The 17,971-nt window shown below is 39.5% G+C and overlaps 1 protein-coding gene and 1 long non-coding RNA gene across 4 annotated transcripts in view; one reads left to right on the plus strand and one right to left on the minus strand.

Moving 5' to 3' along the window:
• Positions 1-2,350, minus strand: part of MMS22L (MMS22 like, DNA repair protein) — a 92,645-nt gene extending 90,295 nt beyond the window's left edge. For all 3 annotated transcript variants that reach the window (XM_037392324.1, XM_037392326.1, XM_037392325.1), the window contains exons 1-2: positions 2,262-2,350; positions 432-619 (exon numbers count right to left, since the gene is read on the minus strand). In XM_037392324.1, the coding sequence (XP_037248221.1) occupies positions 432-610 (179 nt within the window). In that variant the 5' untranslated portion in view covers positions 611-619; positions 2,262-2,350. The remainder of the gene's footprint in view (positions 1-431; positions 620-2,261) is intronic.
• A 1,731-nt stretch (positions 2,351-4,081) lies between these two features.
• LOC119150173 overlaps positions 4,082-17,971 on the plus strand; it is a 181,694-nt gene continuing 167,804 nt past the window's right edge. The window contains exons 1-2 of the long non-coding RNA XR_005104958.1: positions 4,082-4,363; positions 5,313-5,356. This is a non-coding gene — a long non-coding RNA (uncharacterized LOC119150173). The remainder of the gene's footprint in view (positions 4,364-5,312; positions 5,357-17,971) is intronic.

The following is a 17,971-nucleotide window of genomic DNA, read 5'->3' on the forward strand; positions in this document are numbered from 1 at the left end:
GACAGACCCAGTGATCTGGGGAAGCTGGGCAGCTCAGGTTTGTTTCTATTACATGGAAACGAGAGTAAGGGCCAGTACTGAATAGAGCATATGACTGGAAAAAGCAGTGCTGCAGCCTCCTCAGAACTTCAAGGAGTCTCAGACGCTGTTGCCCAACAGGCCAGTTTTGAAGTCTCCTAACAGGCCCGTAACAGGTCCTTTAAAATATTAAAGTTCACAAAGCTAGGAACCAGACCTGGAACACTATTCAAAGCAGTGAATCAACACAATTGCCCTTCCCACTTTGGTATACCACCAAGCTGACCTCAGGACCATAAAAGCTGAGGAACAAACTGACTTGGAAACCCTATCAGAATTTAGAGACACCAAACACCAGAGGAAAGAACATCTTAGAAGGGTATTATATTTGTAACTCAAAAAACACCCCATACCTCTTAAGAGACCCACTTGCTAAATAAGACTCTGCAGAGAAGCTTCTCCCTCCATTTTGGTTGTCAAAAGCACAGGAGAAACAAGGCATCTTTGAATTCTCATTCTCCATTTCCATTGCCATCTCCAAGCTTTCAGTGAGAAACTGGGGCGTGGGAGAAGCCACCAAGTCATCATCCATTGTTTCCACCTGAACCAGAAAACAAACAGACAAATTAAAAAAACTACCTCATAGCGTTTCTTCACATAAATTTCTCATTGTTACAACTGCCAATAATCCTTCAGTCCAAGTAAGGACACATCTCGCCAACTGTAACATCAAACTAACAAATAGGGAGATACCTCCAAGAAAAGCAATCACCATCTTGTGCCCTGCCACACAATTCTGCCTCTCTGTGCAACTTCATCTTCCTCCACCACAACCTGTCCAAGGAGTCACATCAGTGACTACAAAAAAACAAAACAGGTTCATTTTCTTTTGGTTTAGCTCTCTAAATTGACTAGTCATGAGGTTAAACCAGCATTAGGGTAAAATAAGAGGCAGGAATACATTACAAGACAGGGGTAAGCTACTTTCAGCAACACTGCATTTTCCGACCAGAGTAGCTATGCTACTAAAATACATCATGCATTACAGGCTCCCAGTTGCCCACGACTTTAAGGTACATTACAGCTCAAGTTCCTTCTAAGAAGCAGTAAATACACCCCACATGACAATTATGGAACCCTGAAATGCTGAAGTTTTAAAGCTCAGAAAATGATTGTATGGCTAATTCTGACATAGCTAAAGGTTTCATTTTAAAAGTCTGACTTCCCAGGAACCTAAGAAAAGAAAAAAAAAAAAAGCAAAGCAGAAGGAAGATCATGCCCAAAAGAAGTTCATGTAAGCTTAACATCAGTGAATTAATATTTTATATAACATTCTGAAAGAGCAGAACTAGGCAATAGGTGTCAGAGTTCTACAATAACATGCAAACATATAAACAAAACTCTGAATTAAGTTTTCAATTTAATTGCTAACAGTTTTGAATACTGTTCTTATAGAAATCAGTTTACACCGTGGCTACAGGCTGGCAGTACAGAGGCCTGACTGAAAAATGAGCTAAATTAAAAAGAGGTTTCTGTCCTACTTTCCCCCATTCATTCACATTGCTGCAGCGCAGTGGGCTGTACAGCAGCAGCAGAACAACTCTTAAGTAAAAGAACGACTTAAGTGCTTCAGTTTACACCAGGACCTTATGTATAGATGTGTTAGCACAGCAGGCAAGGCAAAAACGAGCTGCTAACGGGAATTCCCTAATCACTAGAAGAAAGGTTTCCAAGGTAAGTCGGTTCTATTCAGGGTATCAAAATCGCCCCACACGATAGAAAACGTTGGGGGGCGGGGGGGGGGGGTGTAAGTATAAAAAGGGCAGCTCTTCGCAGCCGGCACTCCCGTCAGTTCTCCACTTGTCTATTCCATCCCTGATCCAGCGGGCTGTAAGCACAGCATCCCTCCCGGCAGCCACGCGGGAGCACTTTCCCAGGAGGTTACAGTCGGCGGGTAGGAGCCGCACACCGACAATAAAGCCGCCGGTAACAACACCCCAGCCGCCTGCCGGGCGGCGGCCACCGGACAGCACACCTGCCAGGGATCTGCCACACACGCGACCCCCGGCCCGCAAGGCCTGCGGCCTAGCGCCGCTCCCCGCTCCCCAGAGGCGCCTCCCCGACGGGCCGGGCGGGGCCGGGCCGGGCCAGGCCAGGCCAGGCCGCGCATACGGGATGCGTCAGCCCCGCTAGACCGCGGTAGGCCCGCGATGGGGCGGGGTGGCGGCGGGGCAGCGAGGTACCTGCGCGCCAGCGGAGACGCCGCTCCCCTTCCGCGCCCGGACACTTTCCGTACGTCCCGCGCGCCACCGTCACTGCCGCACTGCGCAAGCGCCGCGGCGCCGATTGGCCGCCGGCAGCCCCGCCCCGCCGCGCCCCGCCCCGCCCTTCCCCGCCGCCCGGCCCGGGCCTGGCCCGCCTCCGCCCCTGGGGGTGCTCCCGCCCGCTCCCTTCCTCGCTCCCTCCCGCGGCACCGCCCCGCGGCACCGCCCCGCCCCGAGCCCGCTCCTCCCTCCCCTGCCCGCCCGCCTCAGGCCGCAGCGGCGCTGGCGCCCTCCGCCGCCGCCCGCAGGTGGCTCCCCGCGGCGGCCGGGCGGCCTCTCCGCTGCGGGGCGGCTGCCGGCCCTGTCCCCGGCCCGCCTGTGCCTGTCCCCGGCCCCCGCTGCCCGCCTCCGGCTTCTGCCCCTCGCTCCCCACCGCCTCCCTCCTCACACCCGGGCGGTGGCCGCGTCTCCCAGCCGCTTGGTTCCCAATGTGTTTGTTACTCGCCTGCAGCTTTACGTGTAGGTGGGGTTTGTGGCAGCCGCTCGCCCCCCCAGCACTGGGCGCTGGCAGCCCCCTCCAGTGCCCCCAAGCCCCCCACTGCAACTGCCTGGCCAGCTGCCCCTTGCCTGGCCAGCCGCGAGTGGTGCCTGGCCACCTCTCACCTGAACAGCAGCACCTTGGCACTGCTACTGAATACCCCAGATCAGACTGCTGCTTCCTAATCCTGTGCTTCAACTGACCTCTACCTCTCTTTGGCTTCCTTTTCTAGCTTGTACCTGAACCTCATTTTCCTTCTCCTTGGCCTCCTCAGTTCACTCATCCCCATGCTCCCTCACAGCCATGGGCAAGAGGTCCTGGCCTTTTCTGATGCTTAACAGACTGTGATCCAACCTTCCCATGTCTGTCAGGTACTGCTCCCATCTGGAGACAGCAGCAGTTCTCAGCAAGCATGGGAAGCGGTGTTTAGTACATTTGAAATTCAAACTGAGTGTCCCTCTTTTCATTTATAGAAGTGCCTTCATTGGGTATGACAGTCACCATCAAATAGGGGCCAGGGAGGAAGTCCTAAAACCTGCATGTGGCATAAGTCCACTTAAAATTCATGCTATGTACCTAGCAGCTTTTGGGTCTTTTTAAAAATTACTGTATCATTGTGGATTGCTTTGGTTTGATTCACTTCAGAATCAATGCTCTTCCAGTTTTGCCTGGTTTCTGGGTGTAAAACAGCAGCAGTACATGAAACTTTTGTTTCTAACAAGGAAGTTGCTGTAAAAAGTTTTGCTGTTACTTCTGCAGCTTGCTGTGAGAAGGCTCCTGTGATTAAAAATGCTTCCTTTGCTCCTATGTCTGTAAGAATCCTTCGTTTCCTTCTTTAAATTCCTGTCTAATTAAAAAAACAGTACATCATGGTTAAATAAAACTGTACCCAGGATAACCCTGATTTCCATATGCAGATTTAGCTGCACTTGACAGCCCCCTCTCCTTCTCTTAGTCTTTCTGTTTCCTCTCTCCCTCCCTCTTTCTTCCCCTCTCTTTCTCTTCCTCTGTCGTTTTGTGTCTCTTTATGTCTATTGCATTATGCCTGAATAATTTTCAGGCTTTTTTTCCTCCCCCCTTGCATACACATGCTAAAATAACTAGACAAAGATGCAAGGTGGTTGCTGCAGTCCCTGTCTCTAGGACAAAATCAAGAAAGCTTGTGATTGCAATGCCACCTTTCCTTTTTTTTTTCTTCTTTTTTTTTTTTTTTTTCTCCCCACCCATGCTCTGTGATTAAACTTCCCCAGGATGGCGAAGAAAAAGGAGCTGGGAATGAAATAGGGTTGAGGCAAAATCCCATTGCAGCAGCTGCAGCCAGTGGTGTCTGCTGCCAGATGTGCTAAGGTTCCTGGGGTCCTTTGACACCTAAAAGGCAGTATTAAATATTTGGAGACAAAAGCTGCATCCTCAGTGATCATTTTCTTTATTTAACATGGCAGCAGGCACCGTGTGGGGGAAATCAACACGCTGGATGTTGAATTGGACTTTTCTCCATTCTAGGATGAAAGGATGTTATCTATCCATGCCAGAAGGAACTGAGGTAAGAGAGCTGATCCAGCTCCTGCTTTTTCATAGTATATTTCCTAAGCATCTTTTCTGAAATGACTTATATATGTATATATGCATATATTTATGTATTTCTCTGTTTGTATATTTGTGTATTTGGTTTCAAGTCAGTAAGTGATAATGGTCTTTTTTCTGTCTTCACATCAACCCAGAGAAAGTTAATTCACAATATATATTCAGAGCTTGTTCAGAAGGGTTGTTTTGGGGGGTTTTTTTGAATACGTTTTTGTTTCCAGAGAAGGCTTCAGTAGTGACATCATGGTCGACTGCTGATATTAAAACCGATTTTCAAAGTCTAAGGGGGGGGGGGGGGGGGAAGCCAGTAACTTTGCGATAAGAAATTGTGCATGAAATTCATATGCTCTATTTTTGGGTTGCACTCTAAATATTGGAAGTCTTATTAAAGCGATAGTGAGATTTTTTATTATTATTATTATTATTTCTAGCACAGAAACGATGAATGCTGCATAATTAAGTACAGTATTTAATTTGGCTGTTGTGAAGCAAAAGAATAAGGTAATAATTTTTATTGTACTAATCAGACTCAAGATGTTCTCTGTGTTAATTGGGTTAAAAAAATTGCAGTACTTATTAGAAATTCTAATTTCACAATGCAGCACTGACAATAAGCTCAGCCAGTGAATTATTCACATCTTTAATTTGCTCTCTTAATGACAGTGTTCTGTAATCAGAGTGCAGAGACTGCTTCCTATGCATTATGTATGATGTTCAGGACTTAAATGCAGGACATTATGAAGCCTCTCAGTGGCTCAGTAATTAGTTTTCCACAAGACAGGGCTTAGATATTCACAGATAAAAGTCTACAGTTGAGATAATGTTAAGGTGGTGACTGAAGCTAACAAAAGCCGGAAAGTTCAAATTTAATGCTGAAACTGCTCTCCATTCTCCCTCATTGTGCATAGGTGCAGGGGGAGGGGAAGAAAGTCTTCAAAACTAGCCCACCATGGTGAGTATGTTGCGGACAGCCCAAGGGAGGGGAGCAAACCCTGGGCTCATTTTACTTCAGGACCCTGGTTTTGGCAACTTACTGATAGGAGGGTGGAGATGGAGTTCTGTTTTGGGCCTCTTTTTAAAGGTTGTGAAAAGGGCAATAACGTACACACTGTCAAAGAGCAATCATCTGTAGGAGAGATTAAGTGTATTTTAAAAAATTTTATGTTGAGGCACAGCATTTATAACTTTGTCCAAATAATCGTGTTTTTGAATGGGGGCTACTTCGTATGTGTAGAAACTTTGAGAACACCTGATGCTGGCTATACTGCTGTTTGTACCTACTTCAGCTGTCATGGTTTTTACTGTATACAATTTTAGAAAACATGGGGGGTTTGTAACAGTTTAGTTTTTCACCATCCAAAACGTGAATCATAATGCATGTTTGTTCTTTTTTTTCCTTGGATCATTTACCTAGTGTTATGTCAAGTGATTTAAATGTAGTGAATATGCATGGTTATGTAACTTTCCTAATTCTGTATGCTGCTTATCATAGAATAAAAGCCCAGAATATTGAAATGAAGTTGGAAAATGTTACTTTTCCACACTTAGTCACAAGTAAGACTGGCAACTCTATATTTGTCGTGTGTTCTCACATTAGATGATCATAATTTTTATTGAAAACTAATTACCTGACTAAAAAGGTTATTTACTATTTTGTGTTAACTCTGCAGACACTATGCCGAAATAAACATATCCTTGTGCACTTCTAATTATTAAGATGATCTACCAAGAAAAGTTTTAGGCTTAAGTTTTAAAAAAACCCACTAACCATCCCAACTTAATAATCAAGGACAGATAAGGGATTAAGAAATTTGACTACATCTAGATTTTGAAGCAAAATATTAAATCTAATTCCATTTAAAAAATTCACTGAAGACTACATCTGGGAATTTGGTGTTATTAGTAGCTGTTGCTAGTGTTGGCTAGCCTTAAGGCCATGGGACAAGTTACTAAGTCATTCCTCTTAAAAAACAAAGTGCTATATACGGTGACTGTATTAGACATTATGTTCATGTATAGTCCAATCCTGAAAGTAATTGTTGTTTAAAATGTTGGATAAAAAAGCTGTGGGTTACGTCAATGGAGCTAGGTGGTCCATAGCTAGGAGATTGTATCACAATCCAAGTGATTGTCTAAATGATGAAATTGATTGAGTCTTTTACATTGATTGAGGCTTTTTCATTCCAAGATCTCACAGCAAGTGGTACTGTAATATGGTATCACTGACAACGTATGGCTGCATTTCTTTGGTCACTTCTGCATAGAATCATACAGTTGAAAAGGACTCCAAGAAAGCATCATGTCTACCTCCTCATTCTTCCTTCAAAGCCAGGATCTATATAATCTGTCTCTTTTAATGAACACTTGGCTGTCTTCATAAAGATTTGTTATGATTACTTACCCAAGTTATCTATTCCAGCGTTCCTCTAGTCTTCCCATTAGAAAATGTTTCCTGCTTTCTGATCTTAAACTTGCTGAAAGTAAATTACTTGAAGCTATTACTTCTTGCGTAGTTGTTATAATAAATTTACTTTCCTCTTTGCAGCAGACTGTTTACATATTTGGGATTCTTAGTAATGTTTTCACTGTGTTCTTCTCTTAATCAATCCCTATTTGTTGTTTTCTTCTTTATAGAAAAAAAAAAGGTTAATTGTTTTCATTGTACTTCATTAATTCTTCTTGCTGTCCTCTGGCCTCTCTATTTTTTCTTTCTTGAAATGCACTGCTTTGGATTTAGGCATGATACTCCAACTGCGATATAAATTCTGTATTTTCATTTAATGAGAGATAATTTGTCAATTCTGTTGTTTTCTAAAGAAATTCTTAATATAACTTGCATATTGTGGGTGCAATAATCTCTGTTAATCCAGGATACAATCTAGTACAGTAAGAAAAGATGCAACATGTGTTTGAATAGGTTTTTAATTCAAAGGTTTCTGCTCCTAGCAGGGGTATTCATGGATATAGTGTCCAATAGCCTTAACTCTCATGGTAACTGTGACTGACCTGGTTAGAGATGTCCAGATGTGAACCATCATACTGAAAAGAATATCTGAAGTGTTCAGTCCTCAGGATTGTTTCAAGGTATAGGAGCACTATCGGAAAGTCAGAATTTTAGCCTGTGCCCCTCTTGTAAAGTAGCTTGGGTGGCCAGAGGAAGTTAAAATCTGAAGTTTTCCACATAACTCCAGCCAGATTGGACAATTGAAGTTTGAGCCACTACAAGTCAGGCGAGAAAACTTTTTTATGAAAGTGGCAAGGGTGTTAGTGGCAACCAGAAGTTAAGGTCCAGGGTTAACTGTGCAGCAAAGATGAACAATATGTTTAAGGTTAAAAAAAAAAACAAAAAAAGATTAGAAAGTTATCCCATTCTAACTAGCCTAGCAGATTACAGAAGCTACCTATCTGGGAAAGAGCAAATTATTTTCTACCTAGTCTGTTAAACTTAGGTCAATTAATTTTTAGCTCTGAGGGAGGAAGGACCCAATATCATTCCTAGGTCAGAGGAAGGCAGTTCATACTATCCTTGAGTTGTCATGGTGTGGGAGGAGAACACCACTGCCAAAGATGAGATGGAAGAGTCATGTGTCTGAAGAATTAAAGATGATTTGCAATGTTTCCAGGGGATCAGGATTAATATAATCTGGTCATGAAGACATAGTGAATACCAAAGAAAATTTTAAGGACCTTTCTGTGACTACACAGGCATCTAATTAATATATTTGGAATGTAACCCTTTTATTGTCCTCTTACTGGCTTGTAACTTCCCGTGTTTGGGAGTGTTGCACATATTTTGGAGTGATCTGATTCATATTTCTGTGTTTGTTCTTTTATCAAAAAGCCAAGAAAACAGTTTAAACTCAGTGCAAATTACAGTGATAGCTGTAATAAAAAGTTTAAAAAACCGCTATCAGTAATATATTTCCAGGGGTTGTATTTTGTGCTTTATGTGCTTTATTTGTATTGCTGCAGGCTTAAGTACCAGTATAAATATTAGGTTCTGAAGTGGTATGATGAGTTAAGTATTTCTAAAATTTTCTCTTAATCTAGCATAATAATGCAGTCCATTCACATGCATAATTCCCATGAAAACCAGTGCGAGTACTACACTGTAGAAGGAATAATAGATATATGTGCCCAGGTGTCTCCCTTTTGAGTCATTGTTTTAACTTGATTGACAAAGAAATAAATATTGAGAGTGGAAAGAGTGTTATTGATAATATTTTAAATTTTAAATTTACCTGTTTCTCCATTGAAAGATATATGCCAGTGGAATGACAGTAATCAAATACCTGGTAGAAATCGCAAATGAATTCGCATTTACTAATGCTTTCCAGGAAATATTTTACAAGTAGATCATATGCATTCTAGTCAGTAAAATTCCATATTATTAACTCAATATTAAGAAGTCCAACCTATATATAAACCTTTGTATATATTATATAAAGTAAATAATGATAAATATACATACTATAAAACTCAGTTTGGGCTTTTTTGCAAAGTCATACTAGAAGTAGCATAATGTACTGTACGAGTTCACATACTCAATCTTCTGTAAAATGTAAATCCATAAAACTTTGCAGTTCTTCTCTGCATCCATAGTAGGCAGAAAAAATAGCAGTAAGAATACTTAATACCACACAAAACCATCTTGCTGCTTCTAACTGGCTTTTCTTCTCTCTTGCCACTTACACATACTTTCTATACTGACTCTCATCCTAGGAGCTACTTCATATCCTCATAAAACTCCAGCTTGCTTTGCTCACTTGCTGATTTTTTCAGCCATTTTTTTTTAACTTTTCCCATGTTTTGTTGGAAACTCAGGAGGCTTTTGCTATTCCCAAAGCATCCCTCCTTAAAACTCTTTTTAGGTTGCTACATGAGTTGACAACAGTTTAGATTGCTGATGTCCTTGAGAACTCTTCCTATCGCACAAACTTTTTTTATTGTTTTCTTGCAGTAACCCATTTTTTGTCCCTTGCATTGCTTAGATAGCAAGATCTCAGGTGAAAACACTGGGGGCTTTTTCTGTGCTTGTAGAGAGGGCGAAACAGAGGGATTTGGGCTGTATCTTAATACAAAGAATAATCATAACAGTACTAATACAAATAATGGGTGCAGTTAATAATTTTAACTGCTACTCTTTTACCTCCTAGTGACACAGACAGACTTTTCAACTCCTAACAACTTCTTTGCAGTAGAATTCCATCTGGATCCCAGGAAGCTGACAAGTTAGGGCAGTAGGAAACTGGAAGAAAGGGGCCAAATACAAGCAAAGCAGAACTTAACCTCAAAATATTTCTGTTCAGTGCTGTCTATTTATTATCTTTGCTTCTCCTATGTAATACTTTATCAAAAAGATTCTAGGTCCAATAAGAATTGTTCTGAAAGCTTTTTGGTACATAAATTGTTTCTGATGTGTGGCACACAGTGGTAACACAGACTGTAGGTATGACTGAAGGATTATATCAGCCCAGCTGTAGACTGAGGATTTTTTGCCAGAAGGAGCAGCTTTAGCTGAGAGTGGCTGTGGTGGAGAAAAAAAAATCTGTGGAAAACAGACATTATAAAGCTGTGGTGGGGGCACCACGCTGCAGAGTGTCAATATGTTGAGAGGCAATGCAGCTTCCTGGTAAAGGGTTAGCAGGGAGTTCCATGAAGGGTTGCCGGACAAGGAGAAATGCGACTGAAAGAAATAGGACTCTAAGAGCTGTGACCTCTTGAGCATGTGTACAGGACTGCAAATCAAGATCAGGCTGGGAGAAAACATAGAGACTAGCTAACAACAAGGAGGCGTTTGATCAAAGAGTGAGTGGAGAAGGTTGTATAGCACAATCTGGAAAGAACCAGTGCTTTTAAGATGTTTCAATAAACATATCCTACGTGTTGGAGGATGAGTTTCTGGCTGTCAGCATTTTGGTGTACTGTGTGTTGGTAGTATCAAACGTGAAGGGATGCTTGGGGAAGTAGAAGGCATATCTCTGCAATCCAATTTGAAGCTTACAAGGAACCTCTGGCTAAACTATATCATGAACTTTTTGGTGCAGAATGTTTAAAAACTGAATATTTGCTTTACTGCCACTGCATGGGTTTGTAGTTGACAGTATCTGAATGAAGGCAGTTAATTTGAAAAGAGTATAATTCTGTGAGGCCAGCTATCACCTTCCACTCTATCTATCTATCTATCACACTATCTAATGCTGGGAATCAAGGCTGGACTCCTGCTTTACTTATCAGCAAAGCCCTTTTCTCCTGGCTTGTCCAGAGGCTGTAAATTTAGAAAGCATATCAGTTATGAATGTAGGTACCACACAGAGGCACTCTGAATGTAAACCACATTTTCAAACAGGTGTCTAAAAAACAAAATAGCTACCTTTAACTGGTGTAATCTGAGAATTACAGTAATCATTCAAGAAAATGGTTCTCCAACAAACTTCATCCGTGGTCAAAAATGTATTTTGTCTGGTTTTCTGTCATTTCAGTAATACTCCCTTTTCATTTTCTTAGTACTTTGTGCTTTTTGCCTCAATGTAACCTGCCAAAAAGAAAATTTTGTGTGAGTGTTGAATACTTGGCATGACTGCAAAGATTTTGAATTAAAAAATCTGATTTTTTTTTCCCCCTGAATTTTATAGTTTTATATATATATATATATATATATATAATGGAAGAAATGTGTCCTGTAGATCTCAGGTCCTCATTTAACAACTTCGAAAACAGAGGTGTCATTAGCAAAAAGGACACAAAGGCAATGGCTCAAATTCGGTTTCTCATTCTACACAGCTTATCTGTATGATTTCAGGAGCTCAGCTCATCCTTGTATCTCCATTCCTTAACTATGTAATAGAAAAGGAAATCTTTCTACTTTTTGCAGAATCTAAAGTTCAAATCTCTTTGGATTGTATGAATTTTAATGCAGGTTTTCTGTCTTAGTATGTCATTAAAGCCCACCAGTGACATCTTACTCTCATTTAAAGTCTCCAGGAGGCTCCTAGATACTCTAGGACTTGAGCAAATGTATAAAAACAAGTGGGTGTGAACAAGTGTGGAGATTAACAAACATCTGCAGCGGTCAATGAAAAGAAGTTCTGTTGAGCATTGGTCTAATGAGATTCCTGAAAGGAGTCAGGGAAGAGCTGATTTTTAAAATTAACAGTAGTCGTCTGTGGAAGAGGTCATTTCGTATGCTGCCTAAGAAACATCTTTTACAATATCTGTCTTTTTATAACTGTAGTGTATTTCTAGATTTGCAAGGGAAATTTGTCAAAATAGCCACTCTTCAAAGAGTTCTACATCAAGGTCTTAAAATTTGCATTGAGTTCTTTAGTTTCCTTTTATTTATTATGTATTTTAGGTCATCACTGCTCTGTTCATCTTTTGCACACCTTTATTAAGATTTCCCATTGCTTTGTTTCTTAGAAATTGGTAACACCAAAATCATACAGCCCTGAAGCTTTTCTTCATCCATTTAGATTTCATCAACCATGATACTTACTTCAGTGTGTTGGATGAAGTTGTCTGAACTGTATGTCAGAGGTACTTTTTAGCTAACTATACTAAAAACATATTTATAAAACTGTTTCCTATTAGTTTTTTTGGTTTTGTTTTGGTTTGTTCTGTTTTTTCCCTTTAGGGAAAAATGAATAATGAGAAAAGGAAGACCCTTCTCTTTAAAAGGATTCCAAAACCCAATAGGAACCAGTAAAACCAAATGCTTTAAAAATATACATATAGAAATCAGTACAGGTTGTCTGAAGATGGGCTGCTAGCCGACAACTGTGTACAGATAATTTTCATCAGTTGATCTTAAAGCCTTTGCCAAAGTAAATGAGCTTAACCTTCATTTTGCAGATGCCCTGGCTACTTAATTTGTAAAACATGGGTGTAAATGATGTAATCTTTGTTTTGACAACAGCCACTTAAATAAATATGGCTGAAACAGATATTCTGGCTGTAGAGTTCATAATAAACTTTGACATGACTGTGCAAAGGAACTGTTCTGAAGTGTCTATCGTGGAGGAAAAAGGAGTTTTGTTCCTAGTATCTGGTATCTAGCCTTCAAAGGGCTAGGTGTCTATGAAAACTGAAAGTTACGCTACTGTTATGATCGTATCTCTAGATGTCCGTAGTATGATCTGAATATGGTTGAACTATCCTTTTTGCAGAGAAAGGTTTTAGAAGATCGGAGGGCAATGGTGGTGTCTGATGACTAAATCTGAAATCTCCAGAGGCAAATTTCTTTCTGGCAAGAGAGGAGAGGAAGTTTGTCTGCCACTGGAATAATTTCCACTTCTTAAAATGCCTTATATTTCATTCTGCCTACGTTATTATTAGTAAACACACATGCACACACACACACACACACACAGAGATGCTGCAAAGAATTATAATTTCTTTAGATTTCTCAGGTTTCTTGATGAGAGTGTTGTACTGTAATTTGCCAGGTGTGCTTATATGACATGGAAGTACATTAAATTTTTCTTGTAGTCAGTCTGACGTGAAGTTTAAGCTTGGAACAATGGAAGTAGAGTGCAGTGAGAATAAATTGACAGCTGTGTCACATCAAGCTTAAACTACAGAAATTAAAATACATTATCATTAAAACTATATTGGAATATCTGTTTCAAATTAACTAGTGGGCATATGTAGCAAATCATATCTAATTATATGTAGTATTTTCTAATAGATTTAACAGTACTTACCAAAATACAGAAACTGTGATCTTTGAAAAATGAGAATTTTACACTGGTATTATAGAACAGATTAGATCTAATAATTTCAAGTAGGTTGATAAAAGCTGTAAAATTGTGCTATAATTATGTTTAGAGATAGACACTTTAAGTCAACCTTATCCAGTTAAACAATATTCCAAAGGTATTCTAATTTATCTCCTGCTCAGATTCATGTGGTTTTCAGTATATGGCTAACCTTTGTAGACTAAATTAGAAAAATAACCTCTTCCAGTTCAGCACTGAGGTGTGAATACAAGCTGAATGTTCCAGGAGATTGCATCAGCCCGTCTTAGAGATAAGACTGTGGCAATGGTCCTTTCTTACCCCTATTCCTTTTGGAAATAATGTATTTTCAAAGGGGCATTGAATGAATGTTACTTGTGTTTCACCAAGGGATGAACTGTAAGTAGCCCTTGCAACTTAGAGTGTTATAGGGCTCACTCTAGCCCGTTTATAGGAAAAGCTCTTGCATAGTCCCTTGTCCTGGTGCATAAACAAGTATGGTTCTCAGCAAAAAAAAACCCCAAACAACCCCCCCCCCCTACAAACAAACCCCAAGATCTGATCATTTACATTTGTGACAAAAATTTATAATTTTATTCCAGTGTGCTGGAGAGCTGCTTACTGGAGCAGACATTTGAATAATCAGATGTTTGAGAGTAGATTCTTCCTACACTAATACAAAAGAGGTCGCCTTTTGATTTGAGCATAATGAAAAACAAAGGCAGTATTGTTGGTTGAAATTATGAAAATTGTTTTTACTTTACCTGAAGGAGGTATTAGCCTATTTAAGTAGAATTTTGATTTTTTAAATGGAAGGTATGATATCATAAAACATGTAGAAACAATTTAAAAAAAATAAGCCAGCAGGAAACTTATTGAGAGAACACCTCTATACTGCTCAGTAAAGCAGGTGGACTACAGAATTTTGCCAGATTAGTGGAGTGAAATGGAATGGGTAGGAGAACTTCCAGTGAAAATCTGGTGAATTATTTTAAAAAGGCTTTATGTTAGGGTTTATAAAAAATAACAGCTGATTAATTTTTTAAATTTCTTCAAGTTATGAATATGCAGTTTGAGATACTTAAAGTGATCAAGTTTTCTGAACATTTGTTCTCTGGAAATTTTCTTGTTGATAAAGTTTTAGAATTCATGTGTCTGTTTTTGAATATTTTTATCTTGTTTTTTAGTATTTAAGTCATACTTTAGGTACTCACAGGAAAGCAGGGAGCATTTTTATGTAACTGTTGCCAAGTCATCTTTACTAATTGAATGTCTTGTATATTAGCACAATATCATTATACGATGCTGCAGTCTTTTTGACTTCTTAAAGCAAGGTATTATTAGCAATGCAATCAGCTAGATATACCAGATAGCCATAGCTATACAAAAGCCACCTATTCATTAGAAGTAAACAGTTTGATAATTAACCCATAAGATTTTTCCTGACCCTAAAACGAGGGTTAATCAAGCTGATTATGTCATATTTGAAGTGCAAAGACACTGACTAGGGTCTCAAAAAATTATATCACTGAATTAATAAATTGTTTTTTCCAAGCTGATATACTGTACATCTTAACACACCAGTTAAATTGGGCACAGCTTTGTGCTGACACAATACTGCTGTCTACTTGTGCTTCAGGAACCACCTTGATCTGAAAACACTCTCACCGTATTAGTTTTGAATAGTGAATTTTTGAAACTCACAGTTCAAAATGTTAATACTTTTCAAACTACTACTAGTTGGGAAGGAAAAGTAGTCTTCTATTTCACTGGTGTTAACGCTGTTTATGAACTTGCTCTTATTCCAGCTCAAATGTAACAACTGTTAATAAAGTTAGGTAAAATGTCATGCAAGGTTTAGTATCATGCAATAGTCTGATTGGATATTTTTTTCCATTTAAATTCTGCATCATTAAGTTGCAGTAATAACAGAAGTGATATAATCCATCTCTTGTTAATAACAGTGTTCTCCAGCTGCTGCTTTTAACCTATATACAGGCCTATGTAATGTCTTCCAGAGAGATCCAGCAGTAAGTCTACATTTTAGGATTTTTTTCTTTTTTTTTTTTTTTTCCTCATGGAAATAACAGTGGGAAATCAATTGAAAAATGTCTGACTTCTTTTCTAATAGTTGAGCTTGGACTTCTGTGTGTCATCTTTTAAGGCTGTGGTATTTAGCGTCTTAAAGCTTTGTTCATGAACACATTTTGGTGCATCTACTGATCTGTTCTTTCCTTTAGGTAGCACAGAAGTGTCACTTAAGGAGAAGTGTAGGGTTACTAGCTTTCTGGGCACTATGAGTCACCAGCACCGTAATCCTTTTATGAAAAATATGAAGACAACTTCAGGAGATGAACACAGTCTCAGTCTTGCACAAACACAAATACTGACTCCTGGGAGAATATGCCAGGGAAAGAATTAGGTGTTTGTTATGTTCTTCTCTTCCTTCTCTTGGACTGTTGTCAAGAGGTGCTGGTCACAGGCAGGATATTGAAGCGTTGAACTTCTGATCTGATTCTGTTCAATTGTTCTTAAAGCAACTGTCTGTTATACCTAAAATCTGATCCAAAGGATAGCTAATTAACTTCCTAATACAAAGGAAACAGTGAGGAATAGTAGCAAAGTGCACATTTTCTTCCACATTGTACATTTCTGCAGCTATTTGCAGCTCTTCTGTGCAGAATCTTATCAAGAGTGGAAGGTGGATAAAATACTTCAATTCCACACCATCTTTTGGACATTATGTGCATGATTCCTGATGATCAAGAGCAGTGAGAACTGTATAGTTTGTCTTGGTGATCAAAATGAGACTTATGGAAGTTTGGTGCCTAAATCCTAGAAAATAACCCAAGATATCAATGCTCTCACAGCTGCCTCAATCTGCATGTGCCTAGAACTCAGCACATGTATGTTACACTGATCTGAATTTCCATAGATGCTTAAAGTTGGGTTCCTGCATGTAGTTACCCAGTGTGACCACTGCTTCCTTGCTTCTCCTTAATATCTGTTAAAATCTACAGATAAAAAAGGGTGGCACTGAAATGCCTTCATTTTTGGAGGTCCCTGCTATATTTTGGGAGAGGTACTCAGTATGTTCCCAGTGCAGATGGGCAGCACTAAGGTTCTACTTAAATCCCTAAGTGTGGTCACTTCTCTGTTTTCCTGTATCTGGTTTTAATTACCAGGTTGTTCAGCAGTCTGAAAGAGATGATTGGCAAAGGGGAGCCGGTGGGTATTGGGCTTTTTGGTACCGAGCCATTATGTAGACAGGAATGCCAGATTCATAGGGAAGGGAGAATAAGAAAAAGTTGCAGGCTGCATGCGGGAGAGACAGAGGGAGGGGAAGGAGCAGTATACTGCTCTGTATACTTTGAATTAGAGGGGTTTGCTTTGAGAAATAGTTCTGAAAGACTAAATCCATCCTTATTTCCTATAGGTTTGTATTTGTGAATTGCTATTTAAATTGAGTAATACTCAGGCTGTGGTATAAACCCACCTGCTATTAGACAAAAGAGAATCAGTTTGGAAGAGAGGACTTGCCTGAGAAGTAAAAAGCTGCATTCACTTAATTTCTTTTAGCTAGCAGACTCCCTATCCAGCTGCCTGCTTTCACAAAGTTTGTAGGAATGTTAAGTCTTTGAGACCTTTTAACATGTATTTGACTTAGGGGGAATTGGTTACTGGAAGTGATCAAGGGGAGGTGAGCAAAGCAACATTACTGATTTTTCAGGAAACCATGTAAAAAGGAACAATAGTCTTTGGTCCAAGGAGCTTTTTGTTCTTTCAAAGTCTACAAAAAATGCTGCTAAGCTTGGTGTCTTAGTAAAGATGTGATGTTTCTTTCATTTAAATATACTTGTTATTTCTTATTCACAGAAATGTGATCCATATCCTGAAAAATCAGGTCAGGTGCCAGGCTTCTAGGAGTTAACAGTTTCTGATGGAAGGCTATTACTGCTGCTTCTCCCTACTCTTACCCTAGAAAACCGCACCGCTCACCCAGTATGCCTATTTTCTTACTCTTCTTTGCTCTTCATATGTCTATCATTTTATGGTTTATCGTATTCACTGTTTTATCCTTTTCTCCAACAATTATTTTACATTGGATTGTTCGCTTTCCTAGCTCCAAATAATGCATTCCTTCCCCTCAATACTTCATAATCAATGGCCAAAAATCCCAGAAATTATTGCCAGGTAGATGTTTTGTGTGCTTTTCAAAAGCATCCTCTTTTTTCTTATTGCTTTAGAAATCTTTAGAATTTTCAGTTAAAATTTTGTAATTTCACGTTATCACTGTGTCACCAGTTTTCTTAATCTAGGAAGAGAAAAGAAACCGGAATATTCCTAGGAATATGAAGTGATAAATAGTAGAAAGTTGACAGTTGGTAGTAGTATTCTATTAGAATCGCCTTTCATAAGAACTCCTCTGGTACGTGTTATATGTGGCCATGGGTAGCCACTGTATTAACACAAAACATCTGCTGCTTTGGCTGAATTTAAATACCCCAATCTGATAACCTTGTAGAGAAATGTGCCAGTCACCTAGAATTGAAATTCATGTACCAGTCTGGATCCATCAAAAAGAATAAGACTCCAGACATCTGGAAATACATGTCAGTAGATCCAAAGGCAGAACCAAATTTTAAGTGTTATTTTTAAGTGTATAATATTATGAGTTATTTTGTGTTGTTATGTTTTACAAAGAAGTTAATGGTTCAGAGTTAAAGAGTGCTGTCATTATACAGGCAAATATGCAGGCACTACCTACAATGTATTCCTAGAAAAACAGGCAGATTTGGTTTTTTTTTATTTAAAATTGGATTCACTGATCC

The sequence above is a fragment of the Falco rusticolus genome, chromosome 6, assembly GCF_015220075.1.
Source record: "Falco rusticolus isolate bFalRus1 chromosome 6, bFalRus1.pri, whole genome shotgun sequence".
Taxonomy (NCBI): Eukaryota; Metazoa; Chordata; class Aves; order Falconiformes; family Falconidae; genus Falco; species Falco rusticolus.